This window comes from Bubalus bubalis, chromosome 3 (genome assembly GCF_019923935.1).
Source record: "Bubalus bubalis isolate 160015118507 breed Murrah chromosome 3, NDDB_SH_1, whole genome shotgun sequence".
NCBI classification, from domain to species: domain Eukaryota; kingdom Metazoa; phylum Chordata; class Mammalia; order Artiodactyla; family Bovidae; genus Bubalus; species Bubalus bubalis.
The window spans coordinates 158519353-158540530 of record NC_059159.1 but is presented as its reverse complement, the minus strand read 5'-3'; the positions used below and the strand labels follow the sequence as shown (position 1 = coordinate 158540530).

Genomic DNA, 21178 nt, shown 5'->3' with positions numbered 1-21178 from the left:
GCCAACGAGGGGGCCTGCTCCTGGCACACTCACTTGCTTACCCTGAGGAAACATGAAACCAACCATCTATTCTTTCCAACGGCTCATGCTGTTTCATCCTCAAAGGAGGAGGCCAATCATTACCTGTCACACATCAAATGGCTTCCATTAGCCCCAGAGCTGTGCTAACGCCACCTCCCGCTCTCTCTACTCCTGGAAGACAGAACGTCTGGCAAAAACACCCTGAGGCTACTGTGTGCCGTTTCTTCTTGTTGGCAAGAATACACCTAGATGGTGGAAAATTGATTCCAAGGCGATGAGACAAAGGAGGCTGTTCTTTCAAGAATCAACGAGGGGGACGGGAAGGTTTTCCCCATTAACGTGACTGGAAGTTACTCATGTAAATCCCCAGCCCTCTGAGAGAGGAACACAGGCTTCTCCACCCCCAAGTCTTTTCTCCCCATGCGGTTAAGGCTCACGAATGTGGAGGCTGCGCTTTCTAGGGAGAAGCAATCAGACACCACGAAGTTCTTCACAGGCAAACTGAGCTGGTCTGATGCCACAGTGCCTGTGCAAGGGCGGTCAACAAATCATGACTGGCACTGTGCACATCTAGCTGCCCTCTCTTCCTTTTCATCGTCTATGCTATTATTTTGGACGTGGCACATGGGAGGGGAGGACTAACAGGGCTTCTTGCCTCTGTGATGCTTATATCCTGTAAAACCATGCATGCTTGGTTCTAGAGATTAAAAAGTCATGGTCTCCAATGAGGAATAATTCATTTCCTGGGGAGGGATGGTGGGGCACAGAGCCCTGTGAAGACAAGGAGCCTGTGTGCCCTCTGCCAGAAGCTTCCTCTTTGAGAGATCTCTGTTAACAGTGCACAGATGACACTGAAGAATTCATCGCTAAGGACATATTTGTGAAATGCTTTTTAAGAAAGAAGGAAGAGAAAATTTAAAACCCATGCTTCTTGAATCACAGCCGTTGTAAGAAATAGATCACTGTGCCCCCTACTAATAAAAGTTGTAACTTTACAAGGGCAATCAGTGTATATGGTGCGGGTGCTCTATCTATCCATTGACCACAGGCATGGGGGTTCAGAAGCCAAACTGGATCATCACTTAGCTGTGGTCTCCTACTATAGCAGAGATAAAATATGGAGGCATGGGGTGGAAATCAGGAAAAATCAAGTAAAAGAAGAGGGAGAACCTTGGAAGAAAATGACCACCAAGTTGGCTTTCTAGGCTGGCAGAATGACTAGCAAGAAAACCCAAGAAATTCCACAAAAGGAAGCCTTACAATGAGGCCCAATGACCACTGAATTGATGGAATTCAGGGCCAGGTTCCCATCAATGAAGAACATCCACAAAGGGTAGGGGACGTGGCACAGCATGTAAAGACACTTTGCCTTTGGAGCCAGAAGACTTAACCCCAACCTCCAGTGTTTTCGTTTTAACTTTGAACACGCTCTTAAATATTCTGGGCTTTTATTTCCCTACTTGTAAAATGTCAATAATGCCATCTACACTGCAGGGTTTTATCATCATTATTAAGTGGTTACTGTGTTCCAGGAACTGGACTAATAATGTTTGTGTGCTATCTCATTTAAGATTTACGTGACCCTAAGGAAGTGACCCTAGGAAGTTATTATTAGGATGATGAATGTGCAGGAAATAAAATAATTTACCCAAAGTCATATAACTAAAAAGCAGCAGAACTGGGAGCAAAATCCATAGAGACCAACTGCAGAGCCCTCTAACTGTATATAAGATTAAATAAAACCCACCGACACTGGGCTTGGCCCATAATGGTGTTCCGCAATGGCAACTAATACCATGCTCCTCATCAGAGGGATGACATCATATTTATTTCTCAGGTTTAGGTTATCCATGTGCTTTTGATAGGTCTGCAATAACTACAGTATGATATCCCAACCTATATTCTTTATGTAGTATCTTGGTTTTTCCACAATATTCTATGTCGAACAATACAGAATACCAACTCTAGATCATGTAAATGTATGCCTACAACTAAACATCAAAAAATTTCATTTTGAAAATAATTACGGAATCACAGCAAGTTGAAAAACAGTACAAAAGTCCCTCAAAACTTTGCCTACTATCCCCTGTAAAGACAGTCAAATGCCACTGGTCTCCTTCTCTCTCTCTCTCTCTTTACAAAGCAAAAGCAGTAAGCCAAGGGGTTAAGAGGAAGGCCATGCAGAAGGACACGTGGAGGGGTTTGGACCTCAGGCTCAAGCCCTCTGTGGCTCCCTCCCCCCAACCCCAGCAAAAGATACCCCAGCAGCAGCAATTTTAAATAAGCATTCAACTGGAAATTCATTTACATTCCTCGATAGCTTTTACAGGGCCATCCATCTTGCTGTCTGTCCTTACTCTGCAGATTCCCCAGATAACAGTTTTCCTGAATAAAAACAAATCATCGCCATGTATTTTTTAACAAATGTATATCTACAGTTAAAGAGAAAACGTCTGTTTTCCTTGGAGATTCTCTAGCTGGTAATAGTTTACAAAGACATGGCCCCTGACGTGTTGCAGCCAGTCTGTTCTGCTACTTAACGAAGAAGGATCATTCCTTCTGTTCCTCCTCCAACAACCTTCTGCCTCCCTTCTGTCTCCCCACGGCCAGGCTGCATGCCATCTGGGGCTCAGGGGGCAGGGACGGGACCAACCTCTGTCATCAGCCTTGCTGTTCATTTCTTCTTCCTTGTCTTCATCATCACTGCTAGAGCTCTCCATCTTCTCCTTCATCTGTTCCAGCTGATCCAAGTTAACCCGTCCAACCAGCTCAAAGTTTCGGCTTACCTGAAAAAGACCCAAAAACAGTGGAATCACAAACCACAGCTGAACGCCGTTCTCCCTGGAGGACAGAGCTGTCCAACGTCATTTTCCTATGGGTGTGTTTTTAGAACCAGGACCAAATTACACCAGTGCCTAAGTGGTCCTTTTCTTCATTTTGACCCTCTTCCAGGCACATCTGTCTTCTGCTCCCACGTTCATTTTCACTCGAACTGTCAACACTGGACCTTCCTTACCAAATTTAGTTAGAAATGTGAGCTGCAGATGGCAGAAAATCACATCTCATGAAGCCTGGGGTGTAGAGTAGATGTCCAATAAACGTTTTTTGAGTTGAATTCAAGGGTGTTCCTTTCACGTGTGTGTGTTAGTCGCTCAATCGTGTCCGACTCTTTGTGACCCCATGGACTGTAGCCTGCCAGGCTCCTCTGTCCATGGGATTCTCCAGGTCAAAATACAGGAGTGGGTTGCCATTTCCTCCTCTAGGAGATCTTTCCGACCCAGGGATTGAACCCATGTCTCCTGCATTTGGCAGGCAGATTCTTTACCATCAGAGCTACCAGGGAAGCCCAAATTTCAAATATATCTGGAGGGAAAGTAGCTCTGTAAGTATTCTGAAAACTAGCAGAGAGAGTCCCAACATTTCCACCACAGCCTATCAACCTGGAGGGCTGTGGGACTGTCCCAGCTTTGACCAAATGACAGTTGCTCAGTTCCTAACTCCAGTTTAAGGGTCAGACAGTATTGTTACTGTTTAGCATTACTACTGTTTGTGAAGCTGACCACAGCCTGTTCATCACAGCTGGGATTATCTGAAAAAAATCTAGATGACAAATTCCTAAAAACTCTTTTAAAGTGTTAACTGTGGCTGATTTGTGTTTATATAAAATGTGGTTAGAATAATGTGGGACTCCAAACTGGCTTCAAAAATGTCATCCAAGAGAAATAAAAACTCACCCCATGAAAACTCCGTGGGGATATTCTATTTGGGGTTCTCATAACAATGGTAGCACACAATGCCCCCTCTTCAATTAATCTGTTTTCCGAACTTGTTCAGTTGCATGCACAGAATGATCAAGAATGACAGCAGAGGAGCCAAGCCAATAAGATGACTCAAACCAGCACGGCGATGGGTTCCATGCTTTCCCTGGTGGGGGCCAAGGGAGGGGCCCATGAAGATAAATGAGACCCAGTTCTGGCCTCCTGAGGCAGAGTTTTGAGTTGAAGAGGGAAGACAGACTTCATTAATTAGACTCCAAGGCAGATTTCCATAGTTGCTACAGTAGAGATAGCGCGTAATGAGGGCGCAGGAGATGCTAAGGAGAATTTACAAGATGGTTCCAAAATATTCCCTGGGACCAGCCTGGAACTAAGATGTGCCGAGCACCACCAATTCCATATGCCTGGCAGATGGAAACATCATCATCAACTGTGACAAATGCGCAACAGAGAGCCTCAGAGTATCAGGGCCAGCAGACAGTCCTGTGAGAAAATGTAATACTTGTCCCCACAACACCATGTGTGTGCGTGTGGGGTGAGGGGTGGCGGTCGGGTCGGCAGCATTGAAAACGAGGAAGAAAACTCAAGATAAAAGCTCTCTTAGAAAAAGAGAAACAATCCATTGATACAACTGTAAGAATGAAATCAGTTGACTTGGAAAACAGCTCAGCATGAGGGTGGAAAAGAGGTCTTCCATGATCATAGCACGAAACCCTGAGGGAAGGCAAATTCCTGTTTGCTCATGAAAAAAAGTTTTAAAAAGGATTAGATTAAGATTGGACAGCATCACCGACTCAATGGACATGAGTTTGAGCAAACTCCAGAAGATGGTAAAAGGCAGGGAAACCTGGAGTGCTGCAGTTCATGGGGTCGCTAAGAGTCGGACCCGACTGAGCCAATGAACAACAGGCTATGGCAAAGAGAAGGAAGCCTAGTTAGAATCTTTCTTCCTTTTCTTTCCCTCTAAGAGTTTACGGTACCAGTCAAGCAAGGGGCTTTTGCTTAGACTACCTTCCTAATTAGGGTTTTATTTACTGTCCTCATGCCTACAGACCTATATAGATTTTAAAAATATTTATTTTTATAACAAAGAAGCAAAAAGGGAGGGCACAAGGAGCAGGAGCTTTGAAGTCAGACAGAGCTGAGTTCAAGTTTAGGGTTTGCCATGAACCACGGGGCTCTGAACATACACGGCCTCAGTGTCCTTGTCTGTATCGATAAAGAGGGTCATCATAGTACCCGAAACACAACAGTTCACCAAACTGTGGTTTCCCTTTCCCTTTCTGGGAATGTGGCCTTTTCCAATTTTTGGCTTTTGGAAATGTGTATAAGAAGCATCATGAATGCATATTTATGAAGTTATGTTTTACCACAAAGTCTACATTTTAATCAAATAGCATTTATGACAAATATCCGAATAAAAGTTTTCTGGGTTGCCAGGTTTTTTTTTCTTTTTCAGGAAAAGGAGGCAAGATTCCAACTGGCCTAATTTTGAATTATGCAAAGAAAAAAAATTTTGAAATGATCGGTACTTCACATCATAAAGGGGCAGCCTTTTCCTGTCACTTTCTCCCCACTTTCATCCAGGTCAGCTACAGGCATGTGGAACGGGCAGGAGAGGTGGGCATTGCCAGGAAACAAAAATAATGAGACTGAGAAAGGCCAAAAAACAATCCTCCAACGCCTTCTTTAATCCAGCAGTTTGCGCTCATTCATTCACTGATTCATTCATTCAGGACTCCCAGCGGCCCTGCCGTGTGCCAGGCCCTGTGCCTATCAAGGAACTCACAGTGACAGAAGGAGATCTGTCACCAAACCAAATGTTATTTTTTCTTTTCCGCCTTCCTCTTTCTTCTCCTTTTACAGGAAAACTGTTAGCATTTTGGATTTTGCACAATTTTAGGAGTGCATGACATTTTCATGGTATAACATTCACCCAAGGGACTCACCTAGGATGTATTTGTCCTAAAGATTTCTAAAATAAATGAATTTTTTTTTTTGCTATGTAATTAGAAGATTTTAAATTAAAAATTCTTTATAGGGTTGAGTTCTTACTATATCTTTAATCTCCAAACTAGCAATCTAGGAGTCATCATCATACAAAAGGAAGCCTTCCGGCTGCATTTCTGAGCCTCTGTTCCTTCCCTCCCTCCTGCCAGATTCCCTGTGTACATTCTTACCACCTCTTATATCTATCTGTCCAGTGCGGTTGAATGGAAGGAATTTTTTTTTTAAATTAAATCTGCTCATGTCAATCTCTGCTTGCCCTAAGTATAAAACCCCAATTCCTTACTGTGGTTTACGTGTCTGATTATCATCTTACATTCTGGCCCACCCTCTCCCCTTTGCTGACTCCCCTTTGCTCCCACAATCCTGAACTTATAGAGGTTCCTGGAACAGGCCAATCTCTTGACTTTGGGCCTCTTTCTGCACAGGCCGTGACCTCCGTGTGAAACTCTGTCCAGCCTGCCTCCCTGATGTGGTTCCTCCTCAGCCTACCATACCAGTCTTGCTCCAATGTCACTGCATCTGGGGGACTTTCCCTCAATTCCTGCTTGGTTAAATATCCTTGCATCCTTGCTCAAGGCTTCCACAGCAGCCTCCCCTGCCCTCCCCTTTTACATAGCCCAGGGAACTGTAGTCAGTATCCTATAAAAACCTATGATAGCAAAGAACATATGTATGTGTAACTGAATCACTTTGCTGTACATCTGAAACTAACGCAATGTTGTAAATTAACTATATTTTAATTAAAAATAAACTCAGTAATTAACATCTTCTGGCCTGCCTCCCCAACAGAACAAACTCCATGAAGACAGACACCCTGCAGCTCAGCCAGATCTGCACTGGCCAGCGAGGTGTCCAGATTGAAGAGGGCATGGTTCTCACCTCCTAATTATTGCTACTGCTACTGCTAAGTCACTTCAGTCATGTCCGACTCTGTGCAACCCCATAGATGGCAGCCCACCAGGCTCCTCCGTCCCTGGGATTCTCTAGGCAAGAACACTGGAGTGGGTTGCCATTTCCTTCTCCAATGCATGAAAGTGAAAAGTGAAAGTGAAGTCGCTCAGTCGTGTCCGACTCTTAGCGACCCCATGGACTGCAGCCTAGTAGGCTCCTCCGCCCATGGGATTTTCCAGGCAAGAGTACTGGAGTGGGGTGCCATTGCCTTCTCCATCCTAATTACTAGGTGTCTGCATTTTCATTTAATATATTTTTCTTTCCCATAAATATATACAATGAAAAATTAGCAAACAGGAAAAAAAATCATGTAAAATCCAACAACCTATACAGAGTACCTGTGAAGAAGTTGTTATATTTCTGTATCTCTGTTCTCTATTCACAGATGATGTACAGTACTGTTTTTTTATGCCTGGTATGAAATAAATATCAATCTCTATATATATCTATTTAATATATGTATACATTTAATATATGTATACATCCAATCACCATATAATACTTTGTCAAGTGAATATATTATAGTTTACTTGACTCTTCCCATGTGGAGTTTACCTTTGGTTATTTCTGGCTTTTCACTATTAAAAATGCAGTAGTAAGCCTTCCTATATAAGGCTTTCATGCTTCGTTTTAGCCATGGCACTCAGAAAAGAAAAAGAAATAAAAGGATCAAAATTACAAAAGAAGTAAAACTGTCACAGTTTGCAGCTGACATGAAAACAATACATGGAATATCTTAAAGATGCCACCAGAGAACTGCTAGAGTTCATCAATGAGTTCAGTAAGATTGCAGAATATAAAACTAATACACAGAAGTGTTTTATACTAACATTTGAAGATCAGGAGGAGAAATTAAGGAAAGAGTTCCATTTATTATCACATCAGAAAGAATAAAATACCTAGGAATAAACCTACCTAAGGAGACAACAGACCTGTACTCTGAAAATTATAAGATGCTAATGAAAGAAACTGAAGATGAGACAAACAGATGGAAAGATATACCATGTTCTTGAATGGGAAGAATCAATATTGTCAAAAGGACTATAGCACCCAAAGCATTCTACACATTGAGTGCAATCCCTATCAAATGACCAATGGCATTTTTCTTCACAGAACTGGAACAAAAAATGTTAAAACTTGTATGGAAACACAAAAGACTGTGAATAGCTAAAGCAATCCTGAGAATGAAAAATTGATCTGGAGGAATCAGGCTCCCTGACTTCAAATTATACTACAAAGCTAGACATCAAAGCAGGATGGCACTGGCACAAAAATAGAAATACAGATCAATGGAACAGGATAGAAAGCTCAGAAATAAACTCATGTACCTACGGTCAATTAAAATGAGGCAAGTACATACACTGGAGAAAAGACAGTCTCTTTGGACAAGTCATGGTGGACAGTTCTGACAAAAGGTGGTCCACTGGAGAGGTCAATGGCAAGCCACTTCACTATTCTTGCCTTGAGAAAAGTATGAAAAGGCAAAAAGATATGATCCTGAAAGATGAACTCCCCAGGTTGATAGGTGCCCAAAATGCTACTGGAGAAGAGTGGAGAAATAAAACCAGAAAGAATGAAGCGACAGAGCCAAGTGAAAACAACGCCCAGTTGCAGATGTGACTGGTGATGGAAGAAAAATCTGATGCTGTAAAGAACAATATTGCACAGGATCCTGGAATGTCAGGTCCATGAATCAAGGAAAATTGGAAGTGGTCAAATAGGAGATGGCAAGAGTGAACATCAGCATTTTAGGAATCAGTGAACTAAAATGGACTCGAATGGGCGAATTTAACTCAGATGACCATTATATCTACTATTGTGGGCAAGAATCCCTTAGAAGAAATGGAGTAGCCATCATGGTCAACAAAAGAGTCTGAAATGCAGTACTTGGATGCAGTCTCAAAAAGACAGAATGATCTCTGTTCGTTTCCAAGGCAAACCATTCAATATCACAGTAATCCAGGTCTATGCCCTGACCAGTAGCTGAAGAAGCTGAGGTTGAACGGTTCTGTGAAGACCTATAAGACCTTCTAGAACTAACACCCAAAAAAGATGTCCTTTTCATTACAGGGGACTGGAATGCAAAAGTAGCAAGTCAAGAGATACCTGAAGTAACAGGCAAATTTGGCCTTGGAGTACAAATGAAGCAGGGCAAAGGCTGACAGAGTTTTGCCAAGAGAATGCACTGGTCATAGCAAACACCCTCTTCCAACAACATAAGAGAAGACTCTACACATGGATTATCACCAGATGGTCAACAACAAAATCAGATTGATTATATTCTCTGCAGCCAAAGATGGAGAAGCTCTATACAGTCAGCAAAAACAAGACCGGGAGCTGACTGTGGCTCAGACCATGAACTCCTTATTGCCAAATTCAGACTTAAATTGAAGAAAGTAGGAAAATCACTAGAGCATTCAGGTACGACCTAAATCAAATCCCTTACAATTATACAATGGAAGTAAAAAATAGATTCAAAGGATTAGATTTGATAGAGTGCCGGAAGAACTATGGACGGAGGTTTGTAACATTGTACAGGAGGCAGTGATCAAGACCATTCCCAAGAAAAGAAATGCAAAAAGGCACAATGGTTGTCTGAGGAGGCTTTACAAATAGCTGAAAATAGAAGAGAAGTGAAAGGCAATGGAGAAAAGGGAAGATACAACCATTTGAATGCACAGCTCCAAAGAATAGCAGGGAGAGATAAGAAAGCCTTCCTCAGGATCAATGCAAAGAAATAGAGGAAAACAACAGAATTGGAAAGACTAGAAATCTCTTCAAGAAAATCAGTGATACCAAGAGAACTTTTCATACAGAGACAGGCATAATAAAGGACAGAAATGGTATGGACCTAACAGAAGCAAAAGATATTAAGAAGAGGTGGCAAGAATACACAGAACTATATAAAAAGATCTTCATGACCCAGATAACCATGATGGTGTGATCACTTCCCCAGAAAGAGACATCCTGGAATCTGAAGTTAAATGGGTCTTAGGAAGCATCACTATGAACAAAGCTTGTGGAGGTGATGGAATTCCAGTTGAGCTATTTCAAATCCTAAAAGATGATACCGTGAAAGTGCTGCACCCAATATGCCAGCAAATTTGGAAAACTCAGCAGTGGCCACAGGACTAGAAAAGGTCAGTTTTCATTCTAATCCCAAAGAAGGGCAATGACAAAGAATGTTCAAACTATCACACAACAATTGCACTCATCTCACATGCTAGCAAAGTAATGCTCAAAATTCTCCAAGCCAGGCTTCAACTGTACATGAACCATGAACTTCCAGGAGTTCAAGCTGGATTTAGAAAAGGCAGAATAACCAGAGATCAAATTGCCAATATCTGTTGGATCATCGAAAAAGGAAGAGAGTTCTGCAAGAAAAAGCAAGAAGTAAAGCAAGTACTTCTGCTTTATTGACTACACCAAAGCCCTTGACTGTGTGGATCACAACAAACTGGAAAATTTACCTGCCTCCTGAGAAATCTGTATGAAGGTCAAGAAGCAACAGTAAGAACGGGACATGGAACAACAGACTGGTTCCAAATCGGGAAAGGAGTACATCAAAGTTGTATATTTTCACCCTGATTATTTAACTTATATGCAGAGTATATCATGAGAAATGCTGAGCTTGATGAAGCAGAAGCTGGAATCAAGACTGCCGGAAGAAATAGCAATAACTTCAGATACGCAGATGATCCCATTCTTACGACAGAAAGTAAAGAACTGAAGAGCCTCTTGATGAAAGTGAAAGAAGAGAGTGAAAAAGTTGGCTTAAAACTCAACATTCAGAAAACTAAGATCATGGCATCTGGTCCCATTACTTCATGGGAAATAGATGGCGAAACAGTGGAAACAGTAAGAGACTTTATTTGGGGGAGGGGGCTCTAAAATCACTGCAGATGGTGAGTGCAGCCATAAAATTAAAAGATGCTAGCTCCTTGGAAGAAAAGCTATGACCAACCAAGACAGTATATTAAAAATCAGAGACATTACTTTGCTGACAAAGGCCCATCTAGTCAAAGCTATGGTTTTTCCAATAGTCATGTATGGATGTAGAGTTGGACTATAAAGAAAGCTGAGCACCAAAGAATTGATGCTTTTGAACTGTGGTGCTGGAGAAGACTCTTGAGAGTCCCTTGGACTGCAAGGAGATCAAACCAGTCAATGCTACAGGAAATCAGTCCAGAATATTCATTGGAAGGACTGATGCTGAAGCTGAAACTCCAATACTTTGGCCACCTGATGCGAAGAACTGAATCACTGGCAAAGACCCTGATGCTGGGAAAGATAGAAGGCAGGAGCAGAAGGGTATGACAGAGGATGAGATGGTTGGATGGCCTCACCGACTTGATGGACATGAATTTGAGCAAGCTCTGGGAGCTGGTGATAGACAGGGAGGCCTGGTGTATTGCAGTCCATGGGGTCGCAAAGAGTCGGACACGACTGAGGGACTGAACTGAACTAACTCAATAAGTAGTACTGGGAAAACTGGACAGCTATACGTAAAAGAATGAAATCAGAACATTCTCTAACATCATACACAAAAATAAACTCAAAATGGATTTAAAACCTGAATATAAGACTGGATAATATAAAACTCTAAGAGGAAAACATAGGCAAAATACTCTTCAACATAAATCACAGCAGTATTTTTCTATCCATTTCCTAGAGTAAGGGAAATTAAAAAAAAATAAAGAAATGGGACCTAATGAAACTCAAAATGTTTTGTACAGCAAAGGAAATCATCAATGAAATGAAAAGACAACCCACAGAATGGGAGAAAATATTTGAAAACAATGTGACCAATGAGGGAGTAACGGCTAAAATATATAAACAGCTCATACAGCTCAATATCAAAAAACCAAAAAAACCAAATGGACAGAAGATCTAAATAGACATTTCTCCAAAGAAGACATATGGCCAATAAATATATTAGAAGATGCTCAACATTGCTAATTATTAGAGAAATGCAAAACGTAACAACAATTATGTATCACTTCATACTGGTCAGAATGGTCATCATTAAAGAGTCTACAAGTCGGGACTTCCCTGGCATTCCGGTGGTTAAGACTCCCTAAGTTTCCACAGTAGGGGGCACAGGTTCGATCTCTGGTTGGGAAACTAAGATCTCACATGCTTCATGGTGCGGGCTCCCACAAAAAAAGTCTATAAACAACACGTGCTGGAGAAAGAGTGGAGAAAAGGGAAACTTCCTACACTGTTGGTGAGAATGTAAATTGGTACAGCCACTATAGAGAACAGTATCAGTCTTAAGTTCAGTCGCTCAGTCATGTCCAACTCTTTGCCACCCCATAGACTGCAAGCATGCTAGGCTCTCTTGTCCACCACCATCTCCTGAAGCTTGCTCAAACTCATGTCCAACAAGTTGGTGATGCCATCCAACCATCTCATCCTCTGTGGTCCCATTCTCCTCCTGCCTTCTATCTTTCCCAGCATTAGGGTCTTTGCCAATGAGTCAGTTCTTCGCATCAGGTGGCCAAAATATTGGAGCTTCAGCTTTAGCATCAGTCTTTCCAGTGAATATTCAGGACTGATTTCCTTTAGGATGGACTGGTTGGGTCTCCTTGTAGTTCAAGGGACTCAAGAGCCTTCTCCAACACCACAGTTCAAAAGCATCAATTCTTTAGCGTTCAGCTTTCTTTATAGTCCAACTCTCACACCCATACATGACTATTGGAAAAACCATAGCTTTGACTAGATGGACCTCTGTCACCAAAGTAATGTCTCTGCTTTTTAATATGCTGTCTAGGTTAATCACAACTTTCCTTCCAAGGAGCAAGTGTCTTTTAATCTCGTGGCTGCACTCACTATCTGCAGTGATTTTGGAGCCCAAGGAAATAAAGTCTGTCACTATTTCCAGTGTTTCCCCATCTGTTTGCCATGAAGTGATGGGACCAGAAGCCACGATCTTAGCTTTTGGAATGCTGAGTTTTAAGCCAGCTTTTTCACTCTCTTCTGTCACTTTCATCAAGAGGCTCTCCAGTTCCTCTTTACCTTCTGCCATAAGGGTGGTGTCATCTGCATATCTGAGGTTATTGATGTTTTCTCCAGCAATCTTGATTCCAGCTTGTGCTTCATCCAGCCCAGCATTTCACATGATGCACTTTGCATATAAGTTAAACAAGCAGGGTGACAATATACAGCCTTGATGTACTCCTTTCCCAATCTGGAACCAGTCTGTTGTTCCATGTCCAATTCTAACTGTTGCTTCTTGACCTGCATACAGATTTCTGTATGCTAAGGTGGTCTGGTATTCCTATCTCTTTCAGAATTTTCCACAGTTTGTTGTGATCTACACAGTCAAAGGCTTTGGTGTAGTCAATAAAGCAGAAGTAGATGTTTTTCTGGAACTCTCTTGCTTTATCTATGATCCAATGGATGTTGGCAATTTGATCTCTGTTTCCTCTGTCTTTTCTAAATCCAGCTTGAACTCCTGGAAGTTCATGGTTCATGTACAGTTGAAGCCTGGCTTGGAGAATTTTGAGCATTACTTTGCTAGCATGTGAGATGAGTGCAACTGTTGTGTGATAGTTTGAACATTCTTTGTCATTGCCCTTCTTTGGGATTAGAATGAAAACTGACCTTTTCTAGTCCTGTGGCCACTGCTGAGTTTACCAAATTTGCTGGCATGTTGAATGCAGCACTTTCACAGCATCATCTTTTAGGATTTGAAATAGCTCAACTGGAATTCCACCACCTCCACTAGCTTTGTTCATAATGATGCTTCCTAAGGCCCACTTGACTTTGCATTCCAGGATGTCTGGTTCTAGGAAAGTGATCACACCTTTGTGGTTATCTGGGTCATGAAGATCTTTTTGTATAGTTCTTCTGTGTATTTCTTAATATCTTCTGCTTCTGTTAGGTTCATACTATTAAATGGTATGGACCTAACAGAAGAAAACAGTATAGAGGTTCCTTAAAACTAAAAATGACTCAGCAACCCCACTCCTGGACATAAATCTGAAGAAAATCATAATTTGAAAAGATACACGTGCCTCAGTGTTCAATGCAGCACTGTTCACAATAACCAAGACATGGAAGCAGGCTAAATGTCCACTGACAGAGAAAGGAATACAGAATATGCGGTACATATATACCACTTGGGCTTCCCTCATAGCTCAGTCGGTAAAGTATTTGCCTGCAATGATGGAGACCCAGGTTCGATTCCTGGGTTGGGAAGATCCCCTGGAGAAGGAAATGGCAACCCACTCCAGTATTCTTGCCTGGAGAATCCCATGGACAGAGAGCCTGGCAGGCTACAGTCCATGGGGTCACAAGAGTGAGACACGACTTAGCAACTAAACCACCATCTACTACTTAGCCATAAAAAAATGAATGAAAATGACATTTGTAACAACATGGATGGACCCACAAATTATCACACTCAGTGAAGTAAGTCAGAGAAAGACATGTATCATACAGTATCACTTATATGTGCAATCTTAAAAAAAATGGTACAAATGAACATATTTACAAAACAGAAATAGGGTTATAGATATATAATACAAACTTACGGTTATGGGGGGAAGAGGGGTAGGGATAAAGGGGAGATTGGGATTGACATATACACACTACTATATATAAAGCAGATAACTAATAAAGACCTACTGTATATTACAGGGGATATTCTGTAATATTCTGTAATAACCTATATGGGGAAATAGCCTGAAAAATAATGTATATATGTGTGTGTGTATATATATATATCTGAACCACTTTGCTATACACCTGAAATTAATACAACATTATAATTCAACTATACTCCAATATAAATTTTTTAAAACACATTAAAAAAAACACAGTAGTAACACTGACAGTATATAAACCTTTCTTTCATGTTTAGGCTAAATTCTCAGACATGAAATCAAGTGTCAAAGTCAAATGATATACAGGTTTTATATTACAGTTCCAATATATTTCTAAGTTGGCTTCTAAAATGTTCATACTGGTACATGATCAATACTTTCTGGACCCAGAAATTGGTGGGTATCTGACCAACTTCTTAATGGGTCAGAAGACCTATGGAGGGACATTCACTTTTTTTCTTTGGAGATGAGAAGCAATTTATCACCTTGTTTCCCAAAAGGGCCACAACAGAGGGAGAAAGAGAGCAAGGCTGAGTATGCGTTCTAGAACCTGGCTCCCTGGAGCCTTCTGAAGGCAGGAGAAGCCATCCACGCTTTTAAAGGGTAGACTGTTCAAATACATAATCACTCAAGACAGTAAAATTACATGTAGATCCTCATATCCTGTGAAAGTTATTTGTGAATGTCCATGAACCCAAAGTCACCTGTGAGGGCTACTCACTCAGAACTGTGTGGAAACTTGTCTAGTACGGAATTGAGATGAAGTGCCAGTGAGCAGCAAAACCTGTTCCCCTTCACACTGAAGTGGGGACATGGCAAACCCTTCCACGCTCGTGCTGGATACGCAAGCTGCAGCACTTCCTTTGTCTTTTTGTTAGTTGCTTTTTAGCCAGTCAGCAAAGGGTTTTGATCTGTCCTTAGCAGAGGAAAGCATTTCCATACTAATTCTTACTTCTAAGAATTCTTCTAAGAATTCGAGTTCTTACTTCTAAGGGGAGTGTTATGTGATTTACAAATATAACCAAGTTGCACATGCATTTTCATACTGTCCTGGGGGACAAACCAGTTTTACAGGAAAGACTGATATAAACTTGCTTGTAAAGGGATGAATAACCCTGGGTGCTCTCATCTTCGGGTTGCCTAGCAGACATCAAGTGGAGGAGATGCTGATGAAGAAAAATCTACTTAACCTTTCCAGAGGCCCCCTCCTAGCGACTTAACACTTGTACATTCAAAAAGAGACACCCGGTCAGGGTGTGCACATTACCTACTGGTGCGTGCTCGTGTTATGGAGAAAGGCCCAGTGAACTTCTTACATCTAGAAGAAGTGACAGCAGAGAACATGGAAAAAGTGCCTCCTACATCAGAAATGCCCATCTCAGTCACCAACTGAGAATACGTAGTTACAAAGATGTAAAAGGACTGACGGCCCAGGCCAGCAAACTTTTCCTGTGAAAGGCCAGTTGAGCAAGTTTTCCTAGGCTTTCTGGACCACATAGCCTGTCACAACTACTCAATTATCCTCTATCTTGAAAGCAGTCACAGACAGTACAGAAATGGATGAGCGTGACTGTGTTCCAAGAAAACTGTATTTAGGGACACTGAAATTTGAATTTCATGTAATTTCACATGTCATGAAATATTACTCTCTTGATTTTTGTCAACCATGGAACAACAGACTGGTTCCAAATAGGAAAAGGAGTTCGTCAAGGCTGTATATTGTCACCCTGCTTATTTAACTTCTACGCAGAGTACATCATGAGAAATGCTGGACTGGAAGAAACACAAGCTGGAATCAAGATTGCCGGGAGAAATATCAATAACCTTAGATATGCAGATGATACCACCCTTATGGCAGAAAGTGAAGAGGAACTCAAAAGCCTCTTGATGAAAGTGAACGTGGAGAGTGAAAAAGTTGGCTTAAAGCTCAACATTCAGAAAACAAAGATCATGGAACCTGGTCCCATCACTTCATGGGAAATAGATGGGAAACAGTGGAAACAGTGTCAGACTTTAGTTTTTTGGGCTCCAAAATCACTACAGATGGTGACTGCAGCCATGAAATTAAAAGACGCTTACTCCTTGGAAGGAAAGTTATGACCAACCTAGATAGCATATTGAAAAGCAGATACATTACTTTGCCAACAAAGGTCCGTCTAGTCAAGGCTATGGTTTTTCCTGTGGTCATGTATGGATGTGAGAGTTGGACTGTGAAGAAGGCTGAGCACCGAAGAATTGATGCTTTTGAACTGTGGTGTTGGAGAAGACTCTTGAGAGTCCCTTGGACTGCAAGGAGATCCAACCAGTCCATTCTGAAGGCGATCAGCCCTGGGATTTCTTTGGAAGGAATTATGCTGAAGCTGAAACTCCAGTACTTTGGCCACCTCATGCGAAGAGTTAACTCATTGGAAAAGACTCTGATGCTGGGAGGGATTGGGGGCAGCAGAAGGGGATGACAGAGGATGAGATGGCTGGATGGCATCACTGACTCGATGGATGTGAGTCTGAGTGAACTCCGGGAGTTGGTGATGGACAGGGAGGCCTGGCGTGCTGTGATTCATGGGGTCGCAGAGTCGGACATGACTGAGCGACTGATCTGATTTGATTAAAAAATGTCAAAACCATTCTTGGTTGTCAGACCATATAAATAGGCAGTGGTTCCAATTTGGTCCACAGGCCAGCGTTTGCCCACCCCTGACTCAGGCTTTCAGGTGGTTTCCCCAGTGGATCTTCTTTGCCTGTCTCTGAAAGTCAGAATGGGAATGAGGGAAAGGAACCGGTGGGACAAAGGTTCAGCAAAGTGCTGTCTCTATGAATTTTACACGGAGATGGTCAAAGACGCAGGTAAAAGTCATGAATTCTCAACGAGCCTTTCAATCAGAGCTCTTGGAAAAGCTTCTAGAAAAGACATGCAGCCCAGTGTATTAAGGTTCTCTGAAAGATGAGCCATGACACCACATTTGCTATGCAACTATGCCGCCCTTCTATTTGATAGATACCTTTATCCAGTACTTACCATGATGGTTGTGACTCTTTGTTTAAGCTCATCTCACCTGCTTGCTTATAAACTCTTCCAGGGTAGCAACCATTTCTTATTTAGTTTTATAGGCTCAGTGCAGAGTATAAGGCCAGTCATCTAGTTGACACATAACACATGTTATCTGAATTTACCAGTAACATAAAAACCAGTAACATAAAAACCCATAGGCAATTATAAAGTATAAAGGACTTCATAATATTGTATGCCAAGGTATAAATTTACTTGCTAATAAAATTGCACATTTTTCTAAAAGATTTTGTTCTAATGCTTACCAAATAATTATATGCTAAAAATTAATCCAGTCATTTTTACATATATCACTTAACCCTTATGATCATTCTGCAAGCTATGTGTCATCTTCCATATTTGCAGATGAGGAAAACAGAACACAAAACAAGTAAGTGATGGGCCAGGTTTGAACTCACACCTTCAGGTAACACAGCGCCAGCTTTCCCCATTAGAACACAGATCATCTGTTGAAATGCAAAACTGCTTACAAAACATGTAAAAATTATCCACGGGACACTGGCTGAACACAGAATAAGGGAGAAAAAAGTACCGTGACAATAACGTTCATTCCAAAGTTTGATGGGATGAAGCAAGAAGAATCTTTTGAGAATATTTTCTTCAAAAGTAAAAACCATTTTAAGGAAAAGGACAGTAAGAATATAGGCTGGTAAAGGATCGGAAGGGTATGGGGCACAGAAGTCAAGGAGAGTACCTACTTTCTTTTGCGATCACCGAGTTAGAACAGAAAACACGCTGTTGCCAGACCTGACTTAGCAAAAGTCCAGACGAAATCAATCATTTCAAGAATCTCAGCACAACCCCAGTCACAAGCACTCAAGAAAGCCACGTGAAAGGCATCATTAAAGTCAAAGAACTTTGTTGTCGGCCAACTGAGCTGCTGCCAATCTCCAGAACTCGAAATCCAGAGGCCAAGATGCTGCTGCTGCCATGTTCTGGTTATTTGGACAAACAGGATACTTAAATTTTCTCATCCGAAAAGTGATTTCACTTATTGATTTATTTAGCAACCAGCTACTGGAGACTTAATTATATGCAGGGCACCATGGTGAGATTTGAGAAGGAAAGAGAGGTAAATATTGTGGTTTCCATTTTAAGAATGTTGCACCCAGTGGCAAGACAGAATCTTGTTAAGAGTTAAGTACAAGCTAAGGCTGTATGAACACGTGCCTGAATAGAGGAAGAAGGAAAGTTCTACGCAAGTTTGGAAGCAGAGGCCATTCATTTTGGCTGGATACTTTATTTTTTATGTATGCACGTAAGTATGTTGTCCTCCGCTCATTCCCAATAGCATATTGGACACCGTCCAACCTGGGAAACTCATCTTTCGGTGCATATCTTTTTGTGTTTTATACAGTTAATGAGGTTCTCATGGCAAGTATACTGGGGTGGTTTGCCATTCCCTTTGAACTGTGTTGCTGGGAAAGACTCCTCAGAGTCCCTTGGACAGCAAGGAGATCAAACCAGTCAATATTAAAGGAAATGAACCCTGAATACTCATTGGGAGGACTGAAGCTGAAGCTCCAATATTTTGGTCATCTGATGAGAATAGCTGACTCATTGGAAAAGTCCCTGATGACTGGGAAGATTGAGGGCAGAAGGAGAAGAGGGCATCAGAGGATGAGATAGCTGGATGGCATCACCGAGGCAATGGACAAGAACTTGGGCAAACTTTGGGAGATGGTGAGGGACAGGGAGGTCTGGTGTGCTGCAGTCCATGGGGTCGCAGAGTCAGACATGACTGGGAGACTGAACAGCAACAAATGTATGCATTTTTAAGATTTTTTTTTGATGTGTCCCATTTTTAAAGTCTTTCTTGAATTTGTCACAATATGGTTTCTATTGTTTATATTCTGCTTTTTTGGTCATAAGGCATGTGGTATCTTAGCTTAAGGATCAAACCCTTGCATTGGAAGGTCAAATCTTAACCATTGGACCATTAGGGGAAGTCTCACTGGTGGGAGACTTCAGTGGACTGTTGCAAAGGTTACAGGCTAAGAACATCTTCAAATACCTACTTGAGAAATACCACCTATGGTTCTGCCAGGCACATCCGTCTGAAAAATTACCACACCTTTTGCTCATCTACCTCTGATTTTTTTTTGTCTTCCAAAATACATGAAAGAAGCAGGTCTATGGTTGACAAATTCAGAAGCAACTAACACGAGGGAGAGCAGAGATGAAATGACAATCTTTTGGAAAGACTTCAGCTTGCAGGAACCCATGGAGGTGATAAAGCTGGATGCTAAGACTTAGTTCAGAAAGTAAACCCAGTCCAAAAGAGCATGGCTTAAAGTGTATTTTATGATTTGGAGTCGGCGAAGGTTCTTCTTTTATTTCTTCTCATTTCCTTTGCTGGAAACAAATATTTGATGTGACTTTTTTTTTTTTTTTTTTGCCATCATGGATTTCACCGGTCCAGAGAGTGAAACAATTTTACCGGAATAAGTAAAACATTGGCGATTCCTCCTAAGCTGAATGTTCTGCTGCTTCCTTCAAAATGACAAAAAGTAAGAGATACGAGTTCCTTAGAGTTCAGCCGCCTGAGGCTCCATTTGTATAAAAAATTAAAAACATTTCAAAGTAAATTCAATTAGTGAATGTGTATTGCCTGAATAGACTATCCTTCTAAATTTAATATAGCTAACATGACAATTTTACGAGCAAACCATGTTAGAGATAATATATTTTTATGTTCCTTAAACTAGCAAAGAGACTTCAGAACCATAAAGAACACTAACAAGGTATTGCAGATACTTAAACTTTCTTCAAAGAAAAATATATGGGTGGTTTTCTAAGTGTGAGAAGTGTGAGGTTTGGCTTTTTTCATGACTTTAAGGTTCCTAGAATGTTACATCTTCATCTTGCACCAGCATCGCTAATAAATGGCATTACTGACATATAATTTCATTCTGTGTGTGTGTAACTGTGTGTGTGAGAGAGGGAGGAACATAAAGAGAGATTGAAAGGATAGAATAGTCCACTTCGAGAAGACCTTGTGCAAGGAAAAAAAAAGGGAGTTGAAGGATGAAAAACTAAAATTCTAAATAGCCTGTACTGTTTACTTTAGATTCCAAGAGATTACAAGTAAGATTCTTTGTTCACTGGTGCAAAGATAAAGATCGAGGAAGACAAGATTCTGTGTCACCTAAAAAATGAAGGTGCTAAAACAAATAAAAACAAAAAAAATGAAAGTACTCATTGTCACTCCTTTTCTATTTCACCTTCGCATTCTGAGGATAAACACAGCAGTGTAAATCCAGGGCACTTGAGAGTTTGGTTCTTCAATGAAATGGTTTATTTGATTTCAGGGATCCTTTCTGCTGAACTAGTATTCTGTCCAGTCCATGAAATGATACAGTCTGACATCTTCAGAGACATTCCTGAAGTTTACAAGCTTTGCAGGCAGAATTCAGGAGTCCAGTTTTGAATGTCCAGTTCTGTTTAATGAACTCCTGTGACTGAAAATACATCCTATAGTGTCTTTTAGTTTCTTGTATATATTCTCTCCACCACACAAAATCACCTAAAGTCACTTGTGGAAGAATGTAATGAGCAACACACTCAACACATCATTTTACTAGAAAAGCAAGTAAACCTCAGTTTAGAACCAATTGCTACGTCTTATGGCACCCCACTCCAGTACTCTTGCCTGGAAAATCCCATGGATGGAGGAGCCTGGCAGGCTGCAGTCCATGGGGTCGCTAGAGTCGGACATGACTGAGCAACTTCACTTTCACTTT

General features: G+C 41.3%; 1 protein-coding gene across 7 annotated transcripts in view; it reads right to left on the bottom strand.

Moving 5' to 3' along the window:
* ZNF462 (zinc finger protein 462) overlaps nucleotides 1-21178 on the bottom strand; it is a 156432-nt gene that overhangs the window by 5799 nt on the left and 129455 nt on the right. For all 7 annotated transcript variants that reach the window (XM_025282178.3, XM_025282175.3, XM_025282182.3 and 4 more), the window contains exon 11: nucleotides 2675-2807. In XM_025282178.3, coding sequence (XP_025137963.2) covers nucleotides 2675-2807 — 133 coding nt within the window. The remainder of the gene's footprint in view (nucleotides 1-2674; nucleotides 2808-21178) is intronic.